Source organism: Musca vetustissima, unplaced genomic scaffold, assembly GCF_032173495.1.
Source record: "Musca vetustissima isolate MV318-11 ecotype Yass unplaced genomic scaffold, APGP_CSIRO_Mvet_v1 utg8193, whole genome shotgun sequence".
Lineage (NCBI taxonomy): Eukaryota > Metazoa > Arthropoda > Insecta > Diptera > Muscidae > Musca > Musca vetustissima.
In genome coordinates, this window is record NW_026882893.1 from 11,399 (window position 1) to 33,209 (window position 21,811).

General features: G+C 31.7%; 1 protein-coding gene across 1 annotated transcript; it reads left to right on the forward strand.

Annotated features, from left to right (window-relative positions):
* Positions 1-7,982: 7,982 nt before the first annotated feature.
* Positions 7,983-16,142, forward strand: LOC133329599 (thioredoxin-2). Its single transcript, XM_061538071.1, has 3 exons — positions 7,983-8,092; positions 15,743-15,889; positions 15,988-16,142. The coding sequence occupies exons 1-3, from the start codon at positions 8,069-8,071 to the stop codon at positions 16,135-16,137; spliced, it is 321 nt and encodes a 106-aa protein (XP_061394055.1). The 5' UTR covers positions 7,983-8,068; the 3' UTR covers positions 16,138-16,142.
* Positions 16,143-21,811: the final 5,669 nt, after the last annotated feature.

Below are 21,811 nucleotides of genomic sequence, written 5' to 3' on the forward strand. Positions count from 1 at the left end.
GGATATATATCGACCCTTTAGCGGCTCTCTTTGACAAATTCCATGTGTACTTGATATGTCCAACATCTACAAATAGCGCCAGTGCTTTTTCATGAGACCTGCTTTAAAATAGCAATCGTAAGTTCAAATTTAAGAATTTCAGCTCTGTCTGTTCTCCAAATTGTACCAGATTTGGTACAATTCTGTACTTTTCATACACTCCCACAGTAACCTAAGTGGCAGCTTTCCGAATTCGAGTTCTAACCGTTCACTCAAGTCCACATTGTACCAAATTTTGTGCTTTTCGTACCCATAAGTACGAATTTCCAAAACTACCTCAGTCATGCACTCCAATAATAACCTTATGCCATGTTCTGACGGGCATTCGAACAACGTAGTTCGCTCTCAGAATTACGTACATGAATTAACCCGTTCATACAGCACTATTCTTAATTCATGTCATCAGAGTTTTTTATTTCAAACTTTTTGTTTCTTGTTTTACACCAAAATTGTAACATATTTGCGTGAATCACATATGGATCTAAATAGAAAAAATAATTCTCTTTCTCCTGACTATAATATCAACCCCTATCTCTCTACTTTTAATTCATGTTTTCCATTTTTTCTGAAAATATTGTTGTTTTCAATAAGTTTTTATATTTTCTCAACTCAAATGTCACATTTAAAAAATTTGAGAATTTTTGTTTGGGTTTCCCAGCTTTTGTTTCTCGTTTTGTACGCTAATTAGAACCAAGGGGAAAGAAATGCATATTGCATTATGTAGACAACAAAATTTACATCCTTCTGAATATATAAAAATTAGAATGTTGGTTACTTTTCATTCATCATTTTCAATTTTACTGAAAAAGTTTGAAAAATTTAAAAATTTTTTCATGCTGTCAAAATTAATTTATTTTCGATAAATTCTCTCAATTGTTAGAGATGGGACAAAATTCTTGGTGATTCAGAGAGTGATTCGAATTGAACAACGTACAAAAGTCGGTGTTCGCTCAGACAATTTTGTATGGGGAACTAAGTAATTACTTCATAATTAAGGGTCGAACAACGAATGAGAGAGCGAACAACGCTCGTCTGTACATGGCATTAAGTGCACATTTAAATATCCCAGCTCTATCCGTTCACCAGCATCCAAATTGTATCAAATTTAGTATCATTTATTACTTTTCGTAGACGTTAGTAGGAGGTTCTAAAACTTCTCAATTTCACACTCCAAAACTTTATTTTTAATGACAAATTTCAGGATCCCAGCCCTATCCGTTCATATAGATCCAAATTGTACCATATTTAGTACTTATGAGTTCGAATTTCCAACACTGTCTCAATCCTGTATTCTAACAGTAATTTTATTATACCCTTCACAACACTGTGGTACAGGGTATTATGTCTTTGTGCATATATTTGTAACAGGCAAAAATAATCGAGATAGACCAATGGTTCCTTTTGAGAATATGCATAGACTCACTTTCTGAGTCGATTTATGCACCAAAGTCTCTGAAAATCATTTGATTTGTACGAATTGTGGCATAGCGTATTGAATTAAATCTAGAATGGCGTATGCTAAGTTTTGTGAAAATCGGTGCAGATTTAGATATAGCTTCCATATATAGTTTCACCCGATTTTAGGTAAATTGTGCACCAAAGTCTTTGCTAATTTTTTTATTGGCATAGATATATCGTAGCTTCCATATATAATTTCGAATTATTTATGTTTATTGTATACCACATAATCAATAGGTGTCTGATTGAGATTAAATTTTAAACAGTGCAGCATACCGAATAGAGTTTGTCAAGTTGGCTTTAAATCGATTTACACAAATCTGTCCCACTGAGCGCAAACGACTCTAAACTTGCCCAAATGAAATGAAATTTAGCATAGGTTCCAGAAAGACATTAAAATCACATATTTAAGTTCGTTCGATTTCATGTCAAAATTCCTTAAAAAAGGCGACGTCTTTTCGGATACATATGTAGAATATACCCAAAGTGGTGAAGGGTATCATACAGTCCGACTTTACTACTTTCCTTACTGGTTTTTAAATATACGTTTTCCATCTCTATCCTTTTATTCAAATCTGAATTGTACTAAACTTAGTACCATTTAGTACACATAATTACGCATTTTTAAAACTAACTCCATGTCTCATCCTACAATCCAATCCTTAATTTTAATTCAAAATTTTATGATTCCCGCTCACACAAAACAAATTGTAACATATTTAGTACCATTTTGTGCTTCTCGTATCCATAAGTACATAATTCCAATACTACCTTAAATCTGTAATTTTTCATTCCAATTTTAAGTTTTCCATCTCTAACCGTTCACTCAAATCTATATTGTACCAAATTTAGTACCATTTAGTACACGTATTACGAATTTTCAAAACTACCCACATATCTCAATCCTGCATTCAAACTGTTATATTAATTCATAATTTCAGGATCTCGGCCCTATCCATTCACACAATTGTTCAACAATTTGTAAACCATTTGGTACCAGTTAGTACTTTTTTTTGTACACTCCAATAGTATTTTTAATTCGAAAATTCTGGAGTCCAGCTCTATCCGTTCACACATAATTAAGTTGTGCCAAATATAGAACCATTTAGTACACATAAGTACTATGCTTCCATATCTCAATTCTATATACCAACAGCAACCACTATTCCAAATTTTAGGTTTCCAGATCTCTCCATTCACCCAAATCCAAATTGTACCAAATTTAGTTCCGTTTAGTACTTTTCGTACATATAAATGCGAATTTCAACTGTAATCTTACTTCCAAATTTCATATATAAAATTTCAAGATTTTAGCTATATATGTTCAATATATGTAGAATTAGAACTACATTTAGTACTTTTAGTACACTTATAGGTCGAATTTCCAAAAACCCCTTTTGTACATCTTTCTAACTTTCCATCAGTGACCCACATTCCAAATTTCAGAATTCTAGCTCTTCCCGTTCGCCTAATACAAAGGGTACCATATTTCGTACATTTTAGTACTTTTCGTACCCTTCTAGTACGAATCTCCAAAAACCCAGCCTTATCTCACGCCTAAACACCAACAACAACCCACACTCAAAATTTCAAGCTTCTAACTTTAGCCGTTTCGTCTGGGCGATGATCTGTCAGTCAGTCACTCACTCACTCACTCACTTAACACTAAGCTCTTTTATATATATAGATATCGGCTTTGAAGTGGCCACATAATTAAAACATTGTGTAATTTTTTGCTTTAATGCATTTTTGAAAATATTTTTTTAAAAATCTCTTTAATTTAGTTAAATAATGTATACTAAGCACCGATAAAATCATTTACAAATATTTTTTTTTTTTTTTAAAAAATCTGTAAAATCTACCAAAATTGCTAAAAATTTGTACAGTACACCTAACATTCAGAAAATCACCTTTCTTATAGAAAATAAAGATTCGAATGCACCAGAAATTGCTAGAATTAGCAGAACACAATAAATAATTCTCAAAATAAATAAATATTTGAAATAAAAGCTCAAAAAATGGGAATTAACCTAAAGGACCGATTCAACTTCGATAACCATTATTGAAGAAGGGCAGAATATTTTTGCAGTATGTGAGAAAATATCGATCGATATTGGCATTTATTATATCAAATCGATTGTTCGAGGAGTAGAGAATATATTTTATCAAAAAATATATCAGTCACAACAAAAATTTTCAAAAATACTTCAAACGAATCGAGGGCTGATCAAAAAATGTGTACCACAATAAATGTTTTAATTACGTGACCACCACTGTATATATATATATATATATATTGGTAGGAAATTATTCTCTCGATGACGTACAAATTGAATATACCCTATCTAACACAATATCTAACTTCAAAAGAAATTTTTCGCCCCAAATAGTACCGACAATCGCTCAATGAGAGGCCAAACTTCAGTGCAAAGACATAGAAACTGTAAAGTTGTCGAGTCTTTATGCATTTTGACAAAATAGTTTATGAAGAAATATCCAGGGGCATGTTAAGAATAAAAACGCTAATACACGAAAATGTTGGTTTAAAATGTAAATAAAATCAGAGATCCATCCGCACATAAAATATATATTTTTATTTTGCTATAAAGAGATTAAAACGTTTAATATTGTTCGCTCTGTTGTTATGATATCGTAACAACTCTGAATTTCCCAGGGGCATCAACAAAAAATTTAGCTTAACAAGCAAGGAAGGACGGACATAATAATTTCAAAAATGAAAAAAATCAAGAATCAAGAAGGGCTGGCTAGTAGTAGCTTTTCCCAAAAATTCCACTGCATTTCAGAGAGAGAAAGAGAAAAAAAATAATAAGAAAAAATAATAAAAAAAAAAAATAATAATCAAAAAATACGATAATAGATAGATAATAAATAAATAAATAATGTCGTCGATCGATATACGATATACGATTTAATTTTATCGAAAATGTTGGATAAGGTTGGTGTCTTGACTATAATTACGGATAAATGTTGGATAAGGTTGGTGTCTTGACTATAACGGATAATAAATTTTTTCGCGGAAAATTTTTTTATCCGTGAACAAAAAACGTTGTTTTTTTTTTTGTTTTCCCATCCAATTTTCGCGGAAAAAATCAACAAAATCAAAAAAATAATCAAAAATCATTAAAAAAAAATCAATTTTTGTTGAAAATTATTTTTAGTAAACATATCGCCATCTAAACTTGAAAATGTGAAATAAATGCATCGCCATCTATGTGTAAATGTGTGTGTAATACTTGGGCTATGGTCGAGGTCTTTGCTTACATTGGTTATGGTATGGTTGGTTGAATCGCTAAGCGTATAACAGTCTATATCCATCTATATCCCATAATATGCATTATATGAAAGTATACGTTTTTTAGTTAACAGCATTCACTAATACAGAACAATGTGTTTTCATAGATTTTAGCTTTCTCATGGGTGTCACATGTGCTCATTATAAGAAGTAGTACTGGAGAGTGCATGTCAAGGTTGGAAAATTCAATAGAGAACAACATATCGTTTTCATAGTTTTTAGCTTTCGCATGAGTATGACATTTTCTTTCAAAGAGCAATGGTGAGAGTACTTGTGAGGGTTGTCAAATAGAATAGACGTCAAAGTATGTCATTCTGTATGACGATTGTAAGGTTAGTCATTGTGAATTAAAACAAGGAGAAATGGAAAGTGTTTGTGAGGATTGGAAAATTTAATAGACGGCAAGTATTAAATCTCAGTCAGTATGACGATTGAATGGGTAGTCATTGTGAATTAAAACTTATTGTTGTAGAAATGTTATTATTTAATTACTATTAAAATGTTTAAATACACATTTTACACAAAAAAATTAATACAGAAAAATTAAGAACTAAAAATCATAAAACATTTAGATCGGGTGCATAATGGAGAGAGGGAATAAGTGTGTGTCAGGCTTGGAAAATCGGATAAACCTTGTGAATTAAAAATTGATGTAACAGGACACAAGTCGCTGTTAATCAATTATTACATGCAAAAATTAATTAGTTTTGTGTCTTCAAAATCTTAAAAAGTTAACTTAAATTTTAGTTTATGTTCATCATGAAATAATATATAAGAAATAGGTTTGATTACAGAAAATTATACAATAAATTGACCAAAAATACAGCTGACACTTTTGAAGTAATTAAGAAGATCAGAATCTCCAAAAGAATGTTCTTTCTACGGAACCTACTACTGCTGAAACTAAAAAAAATCCAATGTCTTTTGAAAATTGCTTTATTGAATTGTTAATCCTTTTTGAGATTAAATTTAAATTTTCTTTTTCAAAAAATTATTTTTTAGGGTATATATGCAGAGAGTCACAGTCAAAAGTATCCATTTGGTTGTTTTACCCTCAGTCTTATGGCTAATGAGGGTATATGTATATACACTTTGATATGTTGAAAATGTGACTCATCGAAATATTGGATTTAGACCACTTGTTTCGTCGGACCAAATCCGTTTCAGGAAATTTGAAGTCGATTTAAAACTGTCCGTCTGTCTGTTTGGTCGGCTGGTGAGCACGAAAACTCTCGAAGGGAATAATCGATTTCATCCAAATTTTGCACATCTTAATATTTCTTCCAAAGTTAGTTCAAGTGCGAAGATAAGAAATGTCTGTCCACACCTGCTAGCACCTCCGCCACAAAAAGATCAAAATTGTGCTAACAATTTATTTTATAATATCATGTGAAGGGACAATCCGATTTGAACCAAACTGTGTACAACCAATTATATTTCCCAAGCCTAGATCAAGCAGCAAGATGAAACCCATTGATCCACTGCCTCTGGTACCTCCTCTACAAGGTGTCAAAATTTTCAATATTTTTAAATCCAATTTCAGGCGAATGGAATGCTCCATTTGAAACAAACCTTGCACAACCAATTATCTTTACCAAGCCAAGATGAAGTCCGAAGATGGGACCCATTGTTCAACTCCTTTTGGTACCTCCCACTGAAAGGGTCAACATTTTTAATATTAATAAATCCAATATCAGGCGTATAGAATGTCCGAATGTCCAAACTTTGCACAACGTATTATATCTACCAAGCCTAGATCAAGAAAGAAGATGAAACCCCTCCTCCTGGTACCTCCCTCACAAAATGGTCAAAATTGTGCAAAAAGTTAATTTTACATTATGCGAACGGACTATCCGATTTGAACCACAGCCTATCTTTTCAAAGCCTAGAAAATGTCCGAAGATGGGAACCATTGGTCCACTCCTTCTGGCACCTTCCCCACAAATGGTCAACATTTTCAATATTTAAAAATTTAATATTAGGCGAACGAAATGTCTTATTCGAAACAAACTTTACACAACCAAGCCTAGATGAAGTCTGAAGATGAGACACATTGGTCCACTCTTTCTGATACCTCCTCCACAAAGATTCGAAATTTTCAATATTTATAAATCCTATATTAGGTAGGTCTTTTATCTTAACAAGCCTTGATTAAGCCCAACCGCAGAAACGGTCAATATTTTTTAAAATTCTAAAATTTATTAAATTTCTGTGTGTAATTGCGAGGACCTCAGCAAACCATAGGCTGATTATATATAGATCTGTCTACAACACCGACTAACATTTTTTTATTGTTTTATATTTAGTTAACAGGTTAATATTTCTCCATTTTCTATATTCATACAAGAATATAGGATTTTTGAAGTCCATAATTAAATCCATAAAATACGGAGTTGTACCTACCAAATAAATATTAGTTTGGGAAAAAAGAAATCTATTATTTTTCTTCGAATTTATCGACATACATTTGTATGGTGCCGAAAAATTCGATTAAATCCAGCCCCTAGGATAATTCTATGGACAACCATATGTCTATCTCGATTTTCGAGTCTCCCACTTTTCAAAAAATTATTTTTTCCTATAACATCATTTTGATTCAAAATTGTGTAATTCTTATTATTATATTTATATTTCAAGAACAATGACGATATCTGATTAGCATTTGAATAGGAAATAATGAAACATTTATACATTAGATTACATTTATAACATGTCCAAGTGTGTTAAATTGTTTCCTTGCAGTGGAAATAACACTAATTATCTGATAAGAAATCAATAACATTTCAAACAAGAAAAAGGAAGATACATCTTCAAATGCCAATGAACAATGTTGTTTTTTTTTTACATTTGTTGTCGTCATATGTAATTTATAACGAATTTTTTTTTTGTGTGGTGAAATTCTCAAATACAACTCTGTTTTCCGGTTGTCATTCATACATGCATCTGCTCAACCACCAACAGTTGTCATTAGCAAACGTTGGTTGGTTGCTCTCCTACCTAATTCTCCCTCTCATTTATTTATGCTCCCTCCTTATGGCTTTCTCACCGCCAATAGAAACAACAAATATGAAAAAGCGTGCATGTGTAGTGGTATTGGTACGTACTACTAGCGGCATACTTAAGTATTTTAATATGACTTGCTTTTGTACGATTTTTAGTGGCGGCATTCGTTAAAGTAACATCATTGCGATAAGGTTGCTTGTAGCTCCAATTTCTTTTAAAAAAGACTTAAGCATTTATTAAAAAAACAACATCAAAATGGTCTACACTGTCACAAGCAAGGTAAGTTCTCAACTCAAGTTTTGCAAAGTGACAAAAAACGATTATTTTTTTACGAAAACGAAAATATAAACGTAACGAATAAAAGTGCTAAATACAGCGTGGTTTTGTGAAATAGAAAAATATAAATCAAGTGCCATCTACAACAACAATCGAACTATGAAAAAAGGTTAAAAGAAGAAGAATACGAGAAAAATAGACCATAAAGAATGACGTGTTTTTTTATTTTGAAAGGGCCAATTACACATACCCTAGTTAGTTTTGTGGTGAAAGATTGAAAAAAAAATTCAAATGGAAATCTCAAAGTGTTGTTTTTGTTGTAGTTGCGACCAATCTTATATATGACTACTACTATGTAGTCAATTAAGTAATCAGACAAATGTGTCAGACAATAATGCCGCATAGTTGCCGTATAACTTGAATTTGCTGTCATAACGCGATTGCGATTTGGTTGTTGGCCCGCTTCGCAGCAATCACACAAACGAATGTTATGGTCAAATTCCTTGCCAGAAATCCGCCAACCTTCACCACCTTCTTCAGCGACCCATTGATGATATCATCACCATCCATCCGTCTATTGGAGAGGAGAATTGTATTTGGTTTTTTATGCCAATATTTATTCGTATGTGTTCTATGTTTTGCGTGTTTTTTCTTTCTTTTATTTTCTGTCATTGTGTATTTTGTTGTCTATTGTGCTTTTGCACTTTATTTCTTGTTATTGTTTAATGGCGAAATTGCAAATAGAAACAGATAAACGCTACGATAAAAGACAGTCAAGCAGCAAAGCTTTTGAATTCCACAATTTCAATTTTTATAACATATTTTATATATTAAAGAGATAGTACGATAGAGAGCGAGATTGAGTATCTCAATCAGAGATGGGCATAACGAATTATTAATATTTAAAATAATTATAATGGATATTTAAAGTGTATTAACGAACACAAGAAACTGGCAAAAATGTTCAAATTAATCAAGAAAACAAGTAAAATGTTCGCAAAGTTCGGCTGGGCAGAACTTTTTATACCTATATACGTTTGGGATATTGAAAAGTCTAAAAGTCGAAGTCGACTTTTGATCTTTGAGAAAATCGCAAAGTCGACTTTTCAAGATCGAATTTCGATTTTCTTCATAAATACGTGGTATATTATCACAAAACCGAATTTGCCCAAAAATTACATCTGTTGACAACAATTCTTATAAAAAAATAAATTTTTAGTTAATTTTGCTTTAGTTGGTAAAATTCGAAAATTGATTTTGAACAGGACTTTTTGGTCCGAAGTAAAAATCGAAATGTCGACTTCTGCGCTCGATTACGTATCTCTAGTTATACTATGGTAAATTTTTTATAGTATGATAATAAGAGACCATCCGGTAAAAAACGCGGCCATAATCCCCAAAATACCGAATATTACAGCTAAATCGGTTAAAAATGTGCCCAAACTACTCAAAATACCTTTATATGGGGGCTATTCTAAAAAATGCGCCCTTCTTGATAATTGTTGATTGGATAATTATTGACAGATTAATAGCTATGTTAGCACGATTAACTTCTCTTGTGATGGCTGGATCAACGTTTTGACCTCCAGAACATACATAGGGACCAAAATCAGATTTTCCGAGCAACATTGAAATCTGAAACGGAATTCTCAACTAAATTATTAGCTTGGAAATGGACCGAAATGGCTAACGAACAAACAAAAATTAATTGGTTTTTCGGATCAAATTTGGTCTAAAATGTCCAAAACGGCAAAATGCTCTGTGCGATCAGAAAAACACACAAACAAGTTTTTGGGTCTATATATTTGATCATTTAGCGTCGAACCAAAAACGAAAAATTTCGTGACGAAATTTTGTATTTTGTTTAGAAATTGTAATGGGCTATTGACCAACATTTTTGGAGCTAGAATCGACTAATCTAAACTACTTTAATTTTTTGTGTCATTATAAATTTAAAGAAATTGCCACATTTGTGTACAAGAACTCACGTTCTCTGTACATATTGAGTTTACAACTCCCATCTCTGGGCAAGATTATAAGTTCAAATGTCGTGTGCATTTCAATAAGGGGAGAATGTGTGTTCTCTTAATTAGACCGGTGGAATGAGAAAACCAAAAAAACGGACAAACAAAACTATGAAATTCGTTGTAGTTCTGTACCTTCAATGAAGGAAACAACAAAAAAGCAATAACAGCAAAAACAAACAGCCAACATTACTGCTGTGGTGTCCCCCCCCCCTAAACAGGGTGCCTCACATGCAATGGGATTTGTGTCAAAATAAAAACGATTGATTACGACGATGAACTCCACACAACAATAACAACAAATGGAGTTGTCAAGTGGACACACATTGGGGGTAGTGAGTAGGGAAATAGGTGTTTTTGATTGCTATCGTCGGTGGTGGCGGGATAGTTCGATAAAGGTAATGAAAAATAAGGTGTGTGGGTTGTTTGTTGTTGTTGGTAGTATTATTTATTAAAATAAAGTCTCGTGTCATATTTTTTGTTGCGAGTTTTTAATGTTTTAGCAAGGGGTTGTTGCTGTTTCATTGCGTGGTGGTTAGAGGTGACCTCAAAATCAAATGGAAAAGCGATAAGAGTCTGATGTGACATACATTTCCATTTATTACAGTTATTATTATTGATGATGACGGGGGCTATTCTCTGAGGTATTTGGGTACATACATAGTAAATGTGCATAAGCATGCAAATGGATTGCAGGGGTGTTCACGAAGTTTGTGGTTTTTTGTTTAATAAATAAAAAATAAAATAAACGCATGTATGTATTTATGTCTGCGGTATTAATTGCAATTCTTGGCCATGAAAATCCAACTTCTTTTTTTATAAAAATAACATTACAGAATGGGTAATTTGAAAACCCCATCCGTATATAATATCATCATTATAATTAGAAAACCTCAATTACTCCCAAGTTTCATGTTTGTGGCTTTACCTGGAATTTTCAGAAATAAGAGTTGCATTGATCGTACGTGATTTTTTTGATAGTCCCATATATAAATAACCCTAAATCTTTAGTCAGATCTCAACATTTCGTGGTATTTACAAAATATTACCAATATTTCACACGGCTCTTTTGGCGCCATATCGATAAACAAGGAAAAGTACATGGGAGAAATGATATATCTTATTGAAATATTACTGAAAGCTACCTGGTAGTTGTCAAGAAGCCTCATGATCATTAGCTTATAGAAAATGTCATCTTTTTCGCATTAAGTCTTTCCTATTGAATGGATAATGTCATAAATACAGCCACTGATAAAGCATGATTAGAAGTTTTGTAGAAATACGGAACGATAGAAATTTATTATTCTATCTCTAAATGACTGTTTGAAAATTCAATTTAGAAATAATTTAATCATTACCATGACTCAGCAAAAAATGGGAAAAACAATTAAGTTAATTTATTTCACAAAACGTGACGTAAAAAGCTCTAATGTTTGGCTTTATCAATTTGTGTGGAAATATATTTTTTTTATCAAGTGCAACCAATCGGAATTTATAATAGAATTTATTAGTCATTTTTAAAACAAAAAGAGATACTAATTAATGCAGTATACTGGGTGGCTAAGAATACTAAAACAATTGACAATCTTGAAAATTTTTAATTTTGTTATAAAGAGAATATATTTTTATATAGTATAAATCATTAATCTAATTCTTGTGGAGTATCCACTTCAAAAAAGAAGGACTGAAATCAATTTTATTCAATTTTTGTATCAATAAATTTAAATTAACATTATCAAAGGTTTTACTGAAGTCGGTATATATGCAGTCCGTTTGATATTTTCTTTTGAATCCATCGTTTACTAAAGTGGTTAGTTCCAAAGGATTTGTTATAGTTAATCGAGATTTCCAAAATTAATGTTGGTATTTCGATAAAACAGACGACACCTGAAATGATAATATATCTGTGACTATTTTTCAAAACAATTTTGGAATACTAGTTAGTTTAGCAATTCCTCTGTAATTACAGACCTCATTTCTATTTCCTGTTTAGAAAAGGGGAGTGATGTACGATTCCTTCCATTTTTCTGGAAAGTCACCCGAACTGATAGATTTGTTGAATATAATGCATAATGGGAGTGCTATGTTATATGTTTCAGACTACAAGCCGGAAAACCATCCGGTCCATGTGTAGTTACACTTTTTAGACTTTTAAGGCTCTTTAAAAACTACTGGAACATCAAAGTTTTGCACGTTTATTGAGGGATAATCAGAAATAGTATATGGATATTTTGAAATGAGACATCGTGAGTTTTATTAGAATGAATGGTTTTAAAGAAGTATGCAAATAAATTTGTGATGCCAGCGTCATCACTTGCAACATTTGTTCCAAACCTTAAAATCTTAGGGAACATATTTGTCCGACGTTTTTTATTTATGAAACTATAAAAACTTTTAGGATTGCACAAGAATTCCTTTTGTCCTCAATTCATGGATTTTATACAATTTTTTTTTTATTTAATATTGTGTATTTTGACCTTGCAATACAGTAACTAGCAAAGTCTATAGAAGGTCTACTTTTTTAAATGTTTTATATGTATTTTGTTTTTATGGTTCTTCAATTTTGATAAAGTTGGAGTATTCCATGGTGGTCCAGTGTTTTTATTGACATTTGTTTGCGGAAAAGTTTTAGTTTTCAAAACTCTGACACGTTTCCTCAAAAAATAGCTGAATTTTAATTAGTTAGGTTCTTCCTACAAATTTTATTTTTATTATCACTAGAATAAAATTTAGTTATTGTTACGAAAGTTCAATGAACTTGGATAATAAAAATAGTTACAAATTTTATTTATATTTTTATTTCTCTTTTGAGTTATTTTTTCATTTCGAACTTTATTGGTAATATTAGCATACTAATTTAATAAAATTAAGAAAACAACAACATGATTCACATTGATTCTATCTAATCTCATTGATCAGTGACTAATGTGGACAAATCAAAAACTATGAAATAAAATCAAATGAGAAAACAAAATTCTCAATAAAAATTCAAGCTATGCTTGACAGAAATTCCATCATTTTTTTTAATTGTGTGTGTGAATCATGCACAAGCTAAAAACAAAATATGGTAATTTGTTATAAATAAATGATTAGCAAATAACCTTAGCATTGAAATAACGTGCATTCGCCAAACAAAACCAGTATTTTATAAATTTTGTTTATAATACACAAAGAGTAATTAATAATTGAAAAAAATATATGTACAGGTGTATGTGGGTACCATTAATTATAATGTGAATCATTATTGGCTACAAAATTGGAGATGGAGTCATAGGCCTTATAACCCTCTTAGGCCCAGCTTAATCTATTGTGAGACCTGACAATGTTTAAGTAAGGGTATGGGTCTGTTGCTTTATTATCCTCTTAGAACATAAAACAATTAATATAAGCCGAAAACGAATTTAACATGTGGCTCTTGTTTCAATTTTTCTTCAAATACATACAAAATTATATTTTTTGAGGATTTAATCAACTCCATGTAGAGCTTAGGTAGACCTTATAGTATGTTCATCTAATAATACCACGCACGAACATTGCCCAGTGGACGTTACATTGATTACTTTTTCCGTATAACTACCCTTTGACTTCAACTCCATTTCCCAAAATTATTTTGAAAACAATTATACAAATGTAGGGGTTTTTCCATTTCAATTACGATTTTATATTCGCCATGACAAATACTTTTTTGTAAATAATTTATCATTGTATGAGAGTTCATCTATTATACACAATTCCAATTGTCCCACTGGCATATATTCTCATATTTCAGTATCTATAACACAGCTAGGTTGATATAGTATGGCCTGACTGACATTCAATTAATCGGTGTGGTACAATACAAGGTTAGCGGTGCTATACTCTACCCCTATTACAAAGGTGCCAGCAATCGCCGCATTATGACATTTATTCACGGCATTCATTCATTTACTTTTCATACTTTCAAATCAAATATGGTGGCTATGACAGGTTTGGGATTTTTTTTGCATTTGAATACTATTTAGAAGGTGGTAGCCAGCCAGACGGCAAGGTAACTTTATATGGCAAAAATATTGAAAATCATATCATTTCGACAAAAAAAATATTCCAGTTTTTAAGGAATGAACCATAGATAAGAGCCGACCATGTGGTTTAATTTTGATAAGGATTTCATTTTTTGGGGTTTTGCTTATATTTTTGATAAGGATTTAATTTTTTGTTTTTGCATTTGAACCCTGTCCCCATAAAAATTTGTAATCGCATCGTAACGATTAAGCATAACAAAAGAAGGGGGTTATATATTTGTTTATAGCCATTTTTTTAATTTATATTCCCATACCATAACACACTTCAACTTTATCTAATTTCTTTGTTTGCTGTATAAGGGTGTAACGAACAAGTTGGATATTTTTATAAAGAAAATAGAGAAATGAAGTAAAAAAGTGAGGACTTTGATGACGAAATATTTCGAGTGCCAGCGAAATAAGAATAGACACCTCCACATTTCCAATGGCCATACCCACATCGAGCACAATATGCTGTTGTCTCAATCGGACAAACATCGATAGTACGATGCACCATCTACATAATATCAGAGGAAACTATATATGGGAGCTATATCTAAATCTGAACAAATTTCAACAAAACTTCGCATACATCAATCTGGGCCTAATTCAATACTCTGTGCAAAATTTTGTCTCCTTGGGCCAAATTTCATTCAAATCGAATTATAAATGGGACCTGTACTTTGTTCACAAAAATACATGGACGGACGGACATGCGTAAATCGACTCAGAACGTGATTCTATGCATATTCTCAAAAGGAACCATGGGTCTATCACGATTCCTTTTGCCTGCTACAAACATATGCACAAAGACTTAATACACTGTACCAAAGTGTGGTGAAGGGTATAAAAATTGCCGAAATTTTTGGCTAATATATTTTCCAAATAAGTCAGTAATGAATTGCAAAATCGCTATTTATAAAATCCTTTGAAAGTCGCCTCTTACATTAACATTTTTTAAAAAGTAACATACAATTTTGAACATTTATTTTTAATTTATTTTTTTGTTTATTAAAACCTCTTAACTTTTTTCAATACACCCCAATTTCACAGGTCCCTTAACAAATACCTTTTTTATTTTTATTAATAAAACCACCGACTTTATTGACCAGGTTGATGATACCTCCTCCTCCTCCTCCAACCACCAACCTATCCACCTTCCTATACTAATTTGTCCATAATTTCATTAGACACTGGGTAAACACACAGCGAACACCAACCTTAATAAACATTGCAAATTATATAATTATAATAAAAAAACTGACACACACATTTCCATTGATAGCTGCTATCAAATGTCTTTGTCCAAAGTAAGGCAAAATTAACGAGGTAGATATGAGTGGTTAGGGGAAAAAGGAAATTTAAATCGTTAATTCATTGAATTTTATTTTGGTGCCTGAAAGTATGCTACAATAATGTCACAGAATTTAGATTTCCATTTACAAATGAAAAAAGTAAAGTTTCATAATACTATGTCCTCCTAAAATGTAAAAAAGTTTTCCATTAGTGTTAAATCACGCAATTTTAATTATGTACTGGCATAAACAATTTTACTAATGTATCCGATTTTTTTCTCTTTCTATTTGCAGTCTGATTTCGATCAACAATTGGAAAATGCCGGCGACAAATTGGTTGTTGTTGATTTCTTTGCCACCTGGTGTGGTCCCTGCAAAATGATTGCTCCCCGCTTGCAGGAATTGTCCAATGAATTTGCTGATAAAATTGTTGTCATTAAGGTAAATTTAAAAAACAAATCAAATCTAAGATTATAATTTCTACATAAGAAAATAATTTTTACTAATCGCTTCCTAAATTTTGTTTCTCCTTCCTCCAGGTCGATGTTGACGAATGCGAAGATGTCGCCATGGAATACAACATTTCCAGCATGCCCACTTTCTTGTTCATCAAGAAGAAGCAAGAATTGGAGAAGTTCGCCGGTGCCAATGCTGAAAAATTGTTGGCCACCATTCAAAAACACGCCTAAATAAATACAAAAACAAAAACCCATAGCCTTAAAATAATTATTTCGCTTTATATAATATGTAAACAAAATAAAAAAGTACATTTATATACATAAATAATTATGTCATATATAAGTATAAAAAAATTTTCTTAGCAAAATATGCCGTAACACAGAACATTCATAACTGGCTAAATATATTGTTTTATCTTTTTCCATTTTTTTTATTTTAATAATATAATTTGGAAAAACAATAAAAATAAATTTGTTTTATTTATTTTTATAGGCGCCAAAAATCACAATGTTGTTAACATTATATAATGATAATGTTAATTAATCCTAACTCTGTTGTTAAAGTGTAAAAACATGTGGCACATGACGCCTGTTTTTGTTTTTTCCCAAAATTATTTGGTTCCATCAAATCTATTCTCTGGTTTTCTGTTTTTAATTTGATCCATAGATTATAGGTCACACACATATTTGTGCATTTTAAATTAGATTTACCGCTAAACAAGTATATATTTTATAAAAAAAAACCTTGAAGAAACAATAAATGTCAACAAAACTAGTTTTCAATTCAATGGTTCATTGTTTTCTTAAAAAAAAAAACAAAATATTTTTCGGTAATAACGATATAATTGAAAACAAGTAAATCTAGCTTTAATTTGGATGACCATAAGAAGGTATAGGCCAGTGATCTATTTTTTTAAATTAAAATTCCCGAAATATAAGAGGTTTACCTTGTAGAAGTATTTATGGACAGTTTAATTCAACAGAGATAAAAAATAGAAGAAGGTGTCATAATTCTTTTGACACACACAATAAAATCCCATAACATGAGAGATGTGAAATTGAAACATTTCTAGGACCAGTTATTCTGTTTTAGTAAAAAATGATCCAACTTAAATTTATATATCTTAGTATAATATCTTTTAGGAAATTTACATAGAAAGACCACGCCCACAAAACGAGAAAATAAAAATAAAGGAAATGCTGACCATCATGGACAAAATCAGTGGTCTCATAATTGTGTTTTCATGTCAAAAACATTACCTAAAAGAATAAATAAGAAATTACATTACAGTTTATTTAAAGAAAAATAAATCACAATAATATCTTTAGGGGACCCCCCATTCTGGATTTCAAATTGTAAATCTGCATAAAAGTACAAAATGAATTGATATAATTTTGCGATCACTGAAACATTCGATTCCAAAAAATCCAACGGTTTTCGGAAGAGTACATTTCTGACTGTTATATGGAACAGGTCTATTAACTGTGCACCGAAATTAACCAAATGACAGACTTATAAAGATTTGTTTTCTTTTTTTTTTTTGTGTGTTTTTGAAAATCTCCGATTTCCGAACACAAACAATGTTAGAAAATTAAAAATATCTTGATCGATTTCGATTATTAGCTATGTACATACAGATTGTAAAAACACTGTTTCGAGAAAATCGCGTTTAATGTTTGAGAAGCACTCTTGCCGTGGCTAGATACTGACACAATAAAAAGGCTAAATCTTCAAGATATGTTGAGATTTTCAATAGAAATTTTAAAGGGAAATTCGTGAATTTCGTTATTCTCAGTAAGGAATCTTATAGAAATCTTAGCAATAAAGTTTACGTAGAGACCATATTAGGAATATTTATCGCTTATACATATACACTGGCCTTCTATAGAAAGTTGGACTTTTATAAGCATGAAGTTGTCCTTCTATAGATAAAAAAATTACCTTCATTAGGCAGAATAATTCGTCGTAATTTTCGCTATTTTCGACATATCCTGAAATAACTACGAAGCCAGCTACAAATATTCCTATTTAGTTAATTAGCTAAATTCATTATATTCTTATAAGTACAGGAATCAGCCTCTAAGAAGCGTCTCTGATCAGGATAAATAATTCTTATTGAAAGGTTATTTATGAATTAGAGTTTTATAGTTAAAGTTATTACTGACTAGAGATCTGTTTTCACAAAGAAATATCGATATCAAAATTTATAATAATAAAAAAATAATCCAAAGAACAACACGACTAAAACGACATATATTTTTTCTGGAGTCTTCTTCCAGATGCTGCTAACAGAATAATAAATTTAATATTCACTATTTGCAGGGTATAAATATCTTGAAAAAGTGAACATTCTTTAATCTTAATTAGAGAAGTGACAAGAGAAAATGCTCGGAGAGTAAATGAGAAACCGGCATATGAAATTACTTACTAGAAGAGAACTCAGAGAACGAGCTTATTTATAATGTAAACAAGGGCAACAGTTCACATGCATGCACAGCACTATCTTAAACAGTGTTGCCGAAAGTGGGCATTTATGCCCAAAAATGGGCATAAAAAATTTAAAATTTTGGACTTGGGCGGATTTTGGGCATTTTTTCGTTTGCGGAACATTTAAATTTTTGTATATATTTGTTTACCCTACACAAATATGTTGTGAGAAATTTTATTGTCCCAAGAATTTGTAAAACTGCGAAATAATTGCTCCAAGACCACCGATATATTTGACTAGCTGATTCGATTTAGACCTGTTTTTCCGCCTGTATGTCCATTATAATTTGTATGGATTAATCGCCATTTGTATGTGGATCAGGTTCTATCCAAAGACGACTCTTATATGTTCAAATGGATCTAAAACTTTACTTTTGTCTGTATTCTGGTCGCTCTCGAGATCACAATTATGACCCGAACAAGACTAAACTTTACACAGGAAAAAATCATGGATGTTTATGTTTGGTTCTAATCGCTCTATAGACCATGTAATTTAACCGGAAAGAGGATCTGGGCATCGAAGATCATGTCATTCTATGGTGGACATGTTTTTTCCACGAACATATGAAATAAAATAAATAATTTGTACTTTGAAATCATTTCAACTATCTTGACGTATGTAGTCGGATATACCAAAATGTTCATATGTGGGGACTGAAAATGTGTATTTAGTGTGTTTGTGTGTAGGGTATTTTATGGTCAGCCACGTCTGAATATTCTGCTCCGCTTCCTGGTATTATTCAAGGTCATTCTATCGGTTTTCGACATATATATACCCTGAATCTAGGTTTTTGAAATTACACTCTATAGCCAAGGTTGAACTTTTTTATTATATTGTGACCGATAATTGCACCAAAACTTATATTAAGTATAAGTATTAAGGTCTTTCATGTTTAGACCACACATTATTTACCATTCGCTTTATATAAGGTACATGTTTTTATCAAAGGGTTATGCCATAGAGGCCACATATTCGGATTAAATGCAAATTTGGTGAAATATTATGATATACAATCAATGCATCAAATCAATATTTACAACCTTTTAAAATGTTGACCTGAAGTAATGACCCGTGGGTTCCCATCTTCGAACTTGATTTAGGTTTGGTAAAAGTAGGTAGAAAGTTTGTATCAGACATTCCGTTCATCTGATATAGGATGAACAAATTTCGACACAGAAGGTTTCTCTATCTCCGAACTTGATTTAAATTTGGAAAAAATGTGATGATGTGCTAAGTTTGGATGAGATCGGTTACTTCTTTCGAAAGACATCGTGCGCACCGGATGACTGGACAGACAGACGGTCATTTGTAAATGGAAAAAATTAGAACAAAAAGGACCCTTGCTTTTAATATTTAACGTCAGTGTATACTTTTTGAATTTTTGGGCATAAATTGTTGATTTTGGGCACTTTTTGGGGAAATTTTGGGCAGAAATAAAATTTTCAAACGGCAACACTGATCTTAAATCCATCGTGTACAAATGTGGTTTTAAAGTTAAAGGCGGGGTGGTGATTATGAACTAAATGATCATCCAATTTCATACAGAAACACTTTTCAGATTATTTGGAGGAAATGGAAAAGATATTCAAAAATTCTTATAGATAGAGTGGAATGGAAGTTTGGGTAATTAGTGGATCTACTTACCATTCTTTGTTTGAAATACTCTTCTATGTTTGTTAGTATTCCGACTTGAGTATATTCTCAAAATGAATCTTCTAGAACGTTAGTATTTTACAGCTCACTATAAGGCTCTAATATATCTTTCGAGTATAAATTTTTCCTGGATACTGGATACCAAGGAACACAATGCGGTTTGTCATTGTAAAAAGGATCTAGCTCGCTCCGAGACCAACTTTTCCAATATAAATTATCGATGTGAATTCTGGAAAGTCGCCAATTTTAAAACGGGAATAGAAGGAACAAAAAGCAAATGTTGGCTGTTGGTCCATTTTGTATTCATTTCCTGTGTGATTGACTTTTTCTCCGAGTATAGAATGTTTCTTTTCCTGAACTAATCTTGTACGAAATTTCTACACATATGAAGGAAATACTTCAAATCACATCCTATTAGAATTAAACAAAAATTAAAAATCGAATATTCTCAATTATTATGGGCCACTTACCTGAATTTTATTTTAATTTTGTCTAAATTACAATTTGTATTGCATGAAAGTGCTAACGAAAAAAGCTTAATAAATGGCGCAAAGTTTAGGGATTTTACAACTGTTAAAACAGCAAAGGTGGATCACATCGGCACGTCTCTTTTATAATGTTTTTCGAAAAATTATTTTGCACCACAATTCATTTTCCGAAATTTTACATTATGATCAGTTGTTAAACAATACAATTATTTACGTCTTTCTCTTGGAAGCATATTTTCGTGTTTCTCCTGGATATTTTGTGTTTAATTTCCATTTAATTTTATTTTTGTATTTGAATATAATTTCAATGAACGACATTTTGTTCATTATTGTACAATTTATCGCATGAATAATCACTGCTTGTTGTGTTTGTTTCCCCCCATCAAAAAGTACTAAATTTTACAACCCAGTAAAATCTGTCAAAACAACAAATGTTTTTTTTCGCTCTCTCTCTCTCTCTTATTTCATGCAAAAACAATTTGCCTCTCCGTCGGCTGTGTGTTGTTATTATTGTAATTCGCTGCTTGCTACTCTCGCACTACCCCACACAGTAACGTTATACTCCCAGGCATAATCAAGCACATTCAACGCTAATCTCTGCAAAATAAACGAATCAAAAATAATAAATAATTAACAGTTTGAGTAGAGGCAAAAGCCAGCTAACACGGGGCAATTGAAATTGTGCTAAAACGCTTGTTAAATACTGAAAAAAAATCACTGGCCGTCGTCCCAGGCATTCATTCATTGATTTGTTGGAAGTGGTTTTGACTAAGTGGAAAACATAGACAATATAACAACAACAATAAAAAATATGAAGGCAATGCCCAGATTTGGCAATACAAAATTATGCTCTGAAAAGTGATTTGTGAAATTTCGAAATAAAAAGCAAACATAACAAGAAATTCTATTGTGAAAAATAAATTAAAAAACAAAAGAAGTGTTGCGGCCGCCTTTGTTGTTTATTGCCAATTAAAAACAAGTATTACAATCTTCCTCAACATTAAATGGAAAAAATCGATCGCTTCTCCTATTGAGGTTACTTCATTCTACTGCCCCTATTACTACAACTACTGTGAACTCTGCTTTTATTGTTCTGGGGGTAAATGGGGATTGCCGGACAACGTTGGCAGAAGCAGTAGCTGCTGCGGCAGAACATCTCGGTGGTGTTTTGTTTCCCAACCCACCCCACCACAATCTAGACAACAGCAACAACAACGCAGAGACAACGATTTAAATGCAAAAAAACATTGCCTGTTATTGCGCTACTTGGGGCTG

Excerpts from the sequence above, each read along its gene's own strand:
- LOC133329599 (XM_061538071.1), top strand. The coding sequence starts at position 8,069 with ATGGTCTACACTGTCACAAGCAAG. Across the intron at positions 8,093-15,742 it reads TCTACACTGTCACAAGCAAG|TCTGATTTCGATCAACAATT; the intron begins GTAAGTTCTCAA and ends TTCTATTTGCAG. Across the intron at positions 15,890-15,987 it reads ATAAAATTGTTGTCATTAAG|GTCGATGTTGACGAATGCGA; the intron begins GTAAATTTAAAA and ends TCCTTCCTCCAG.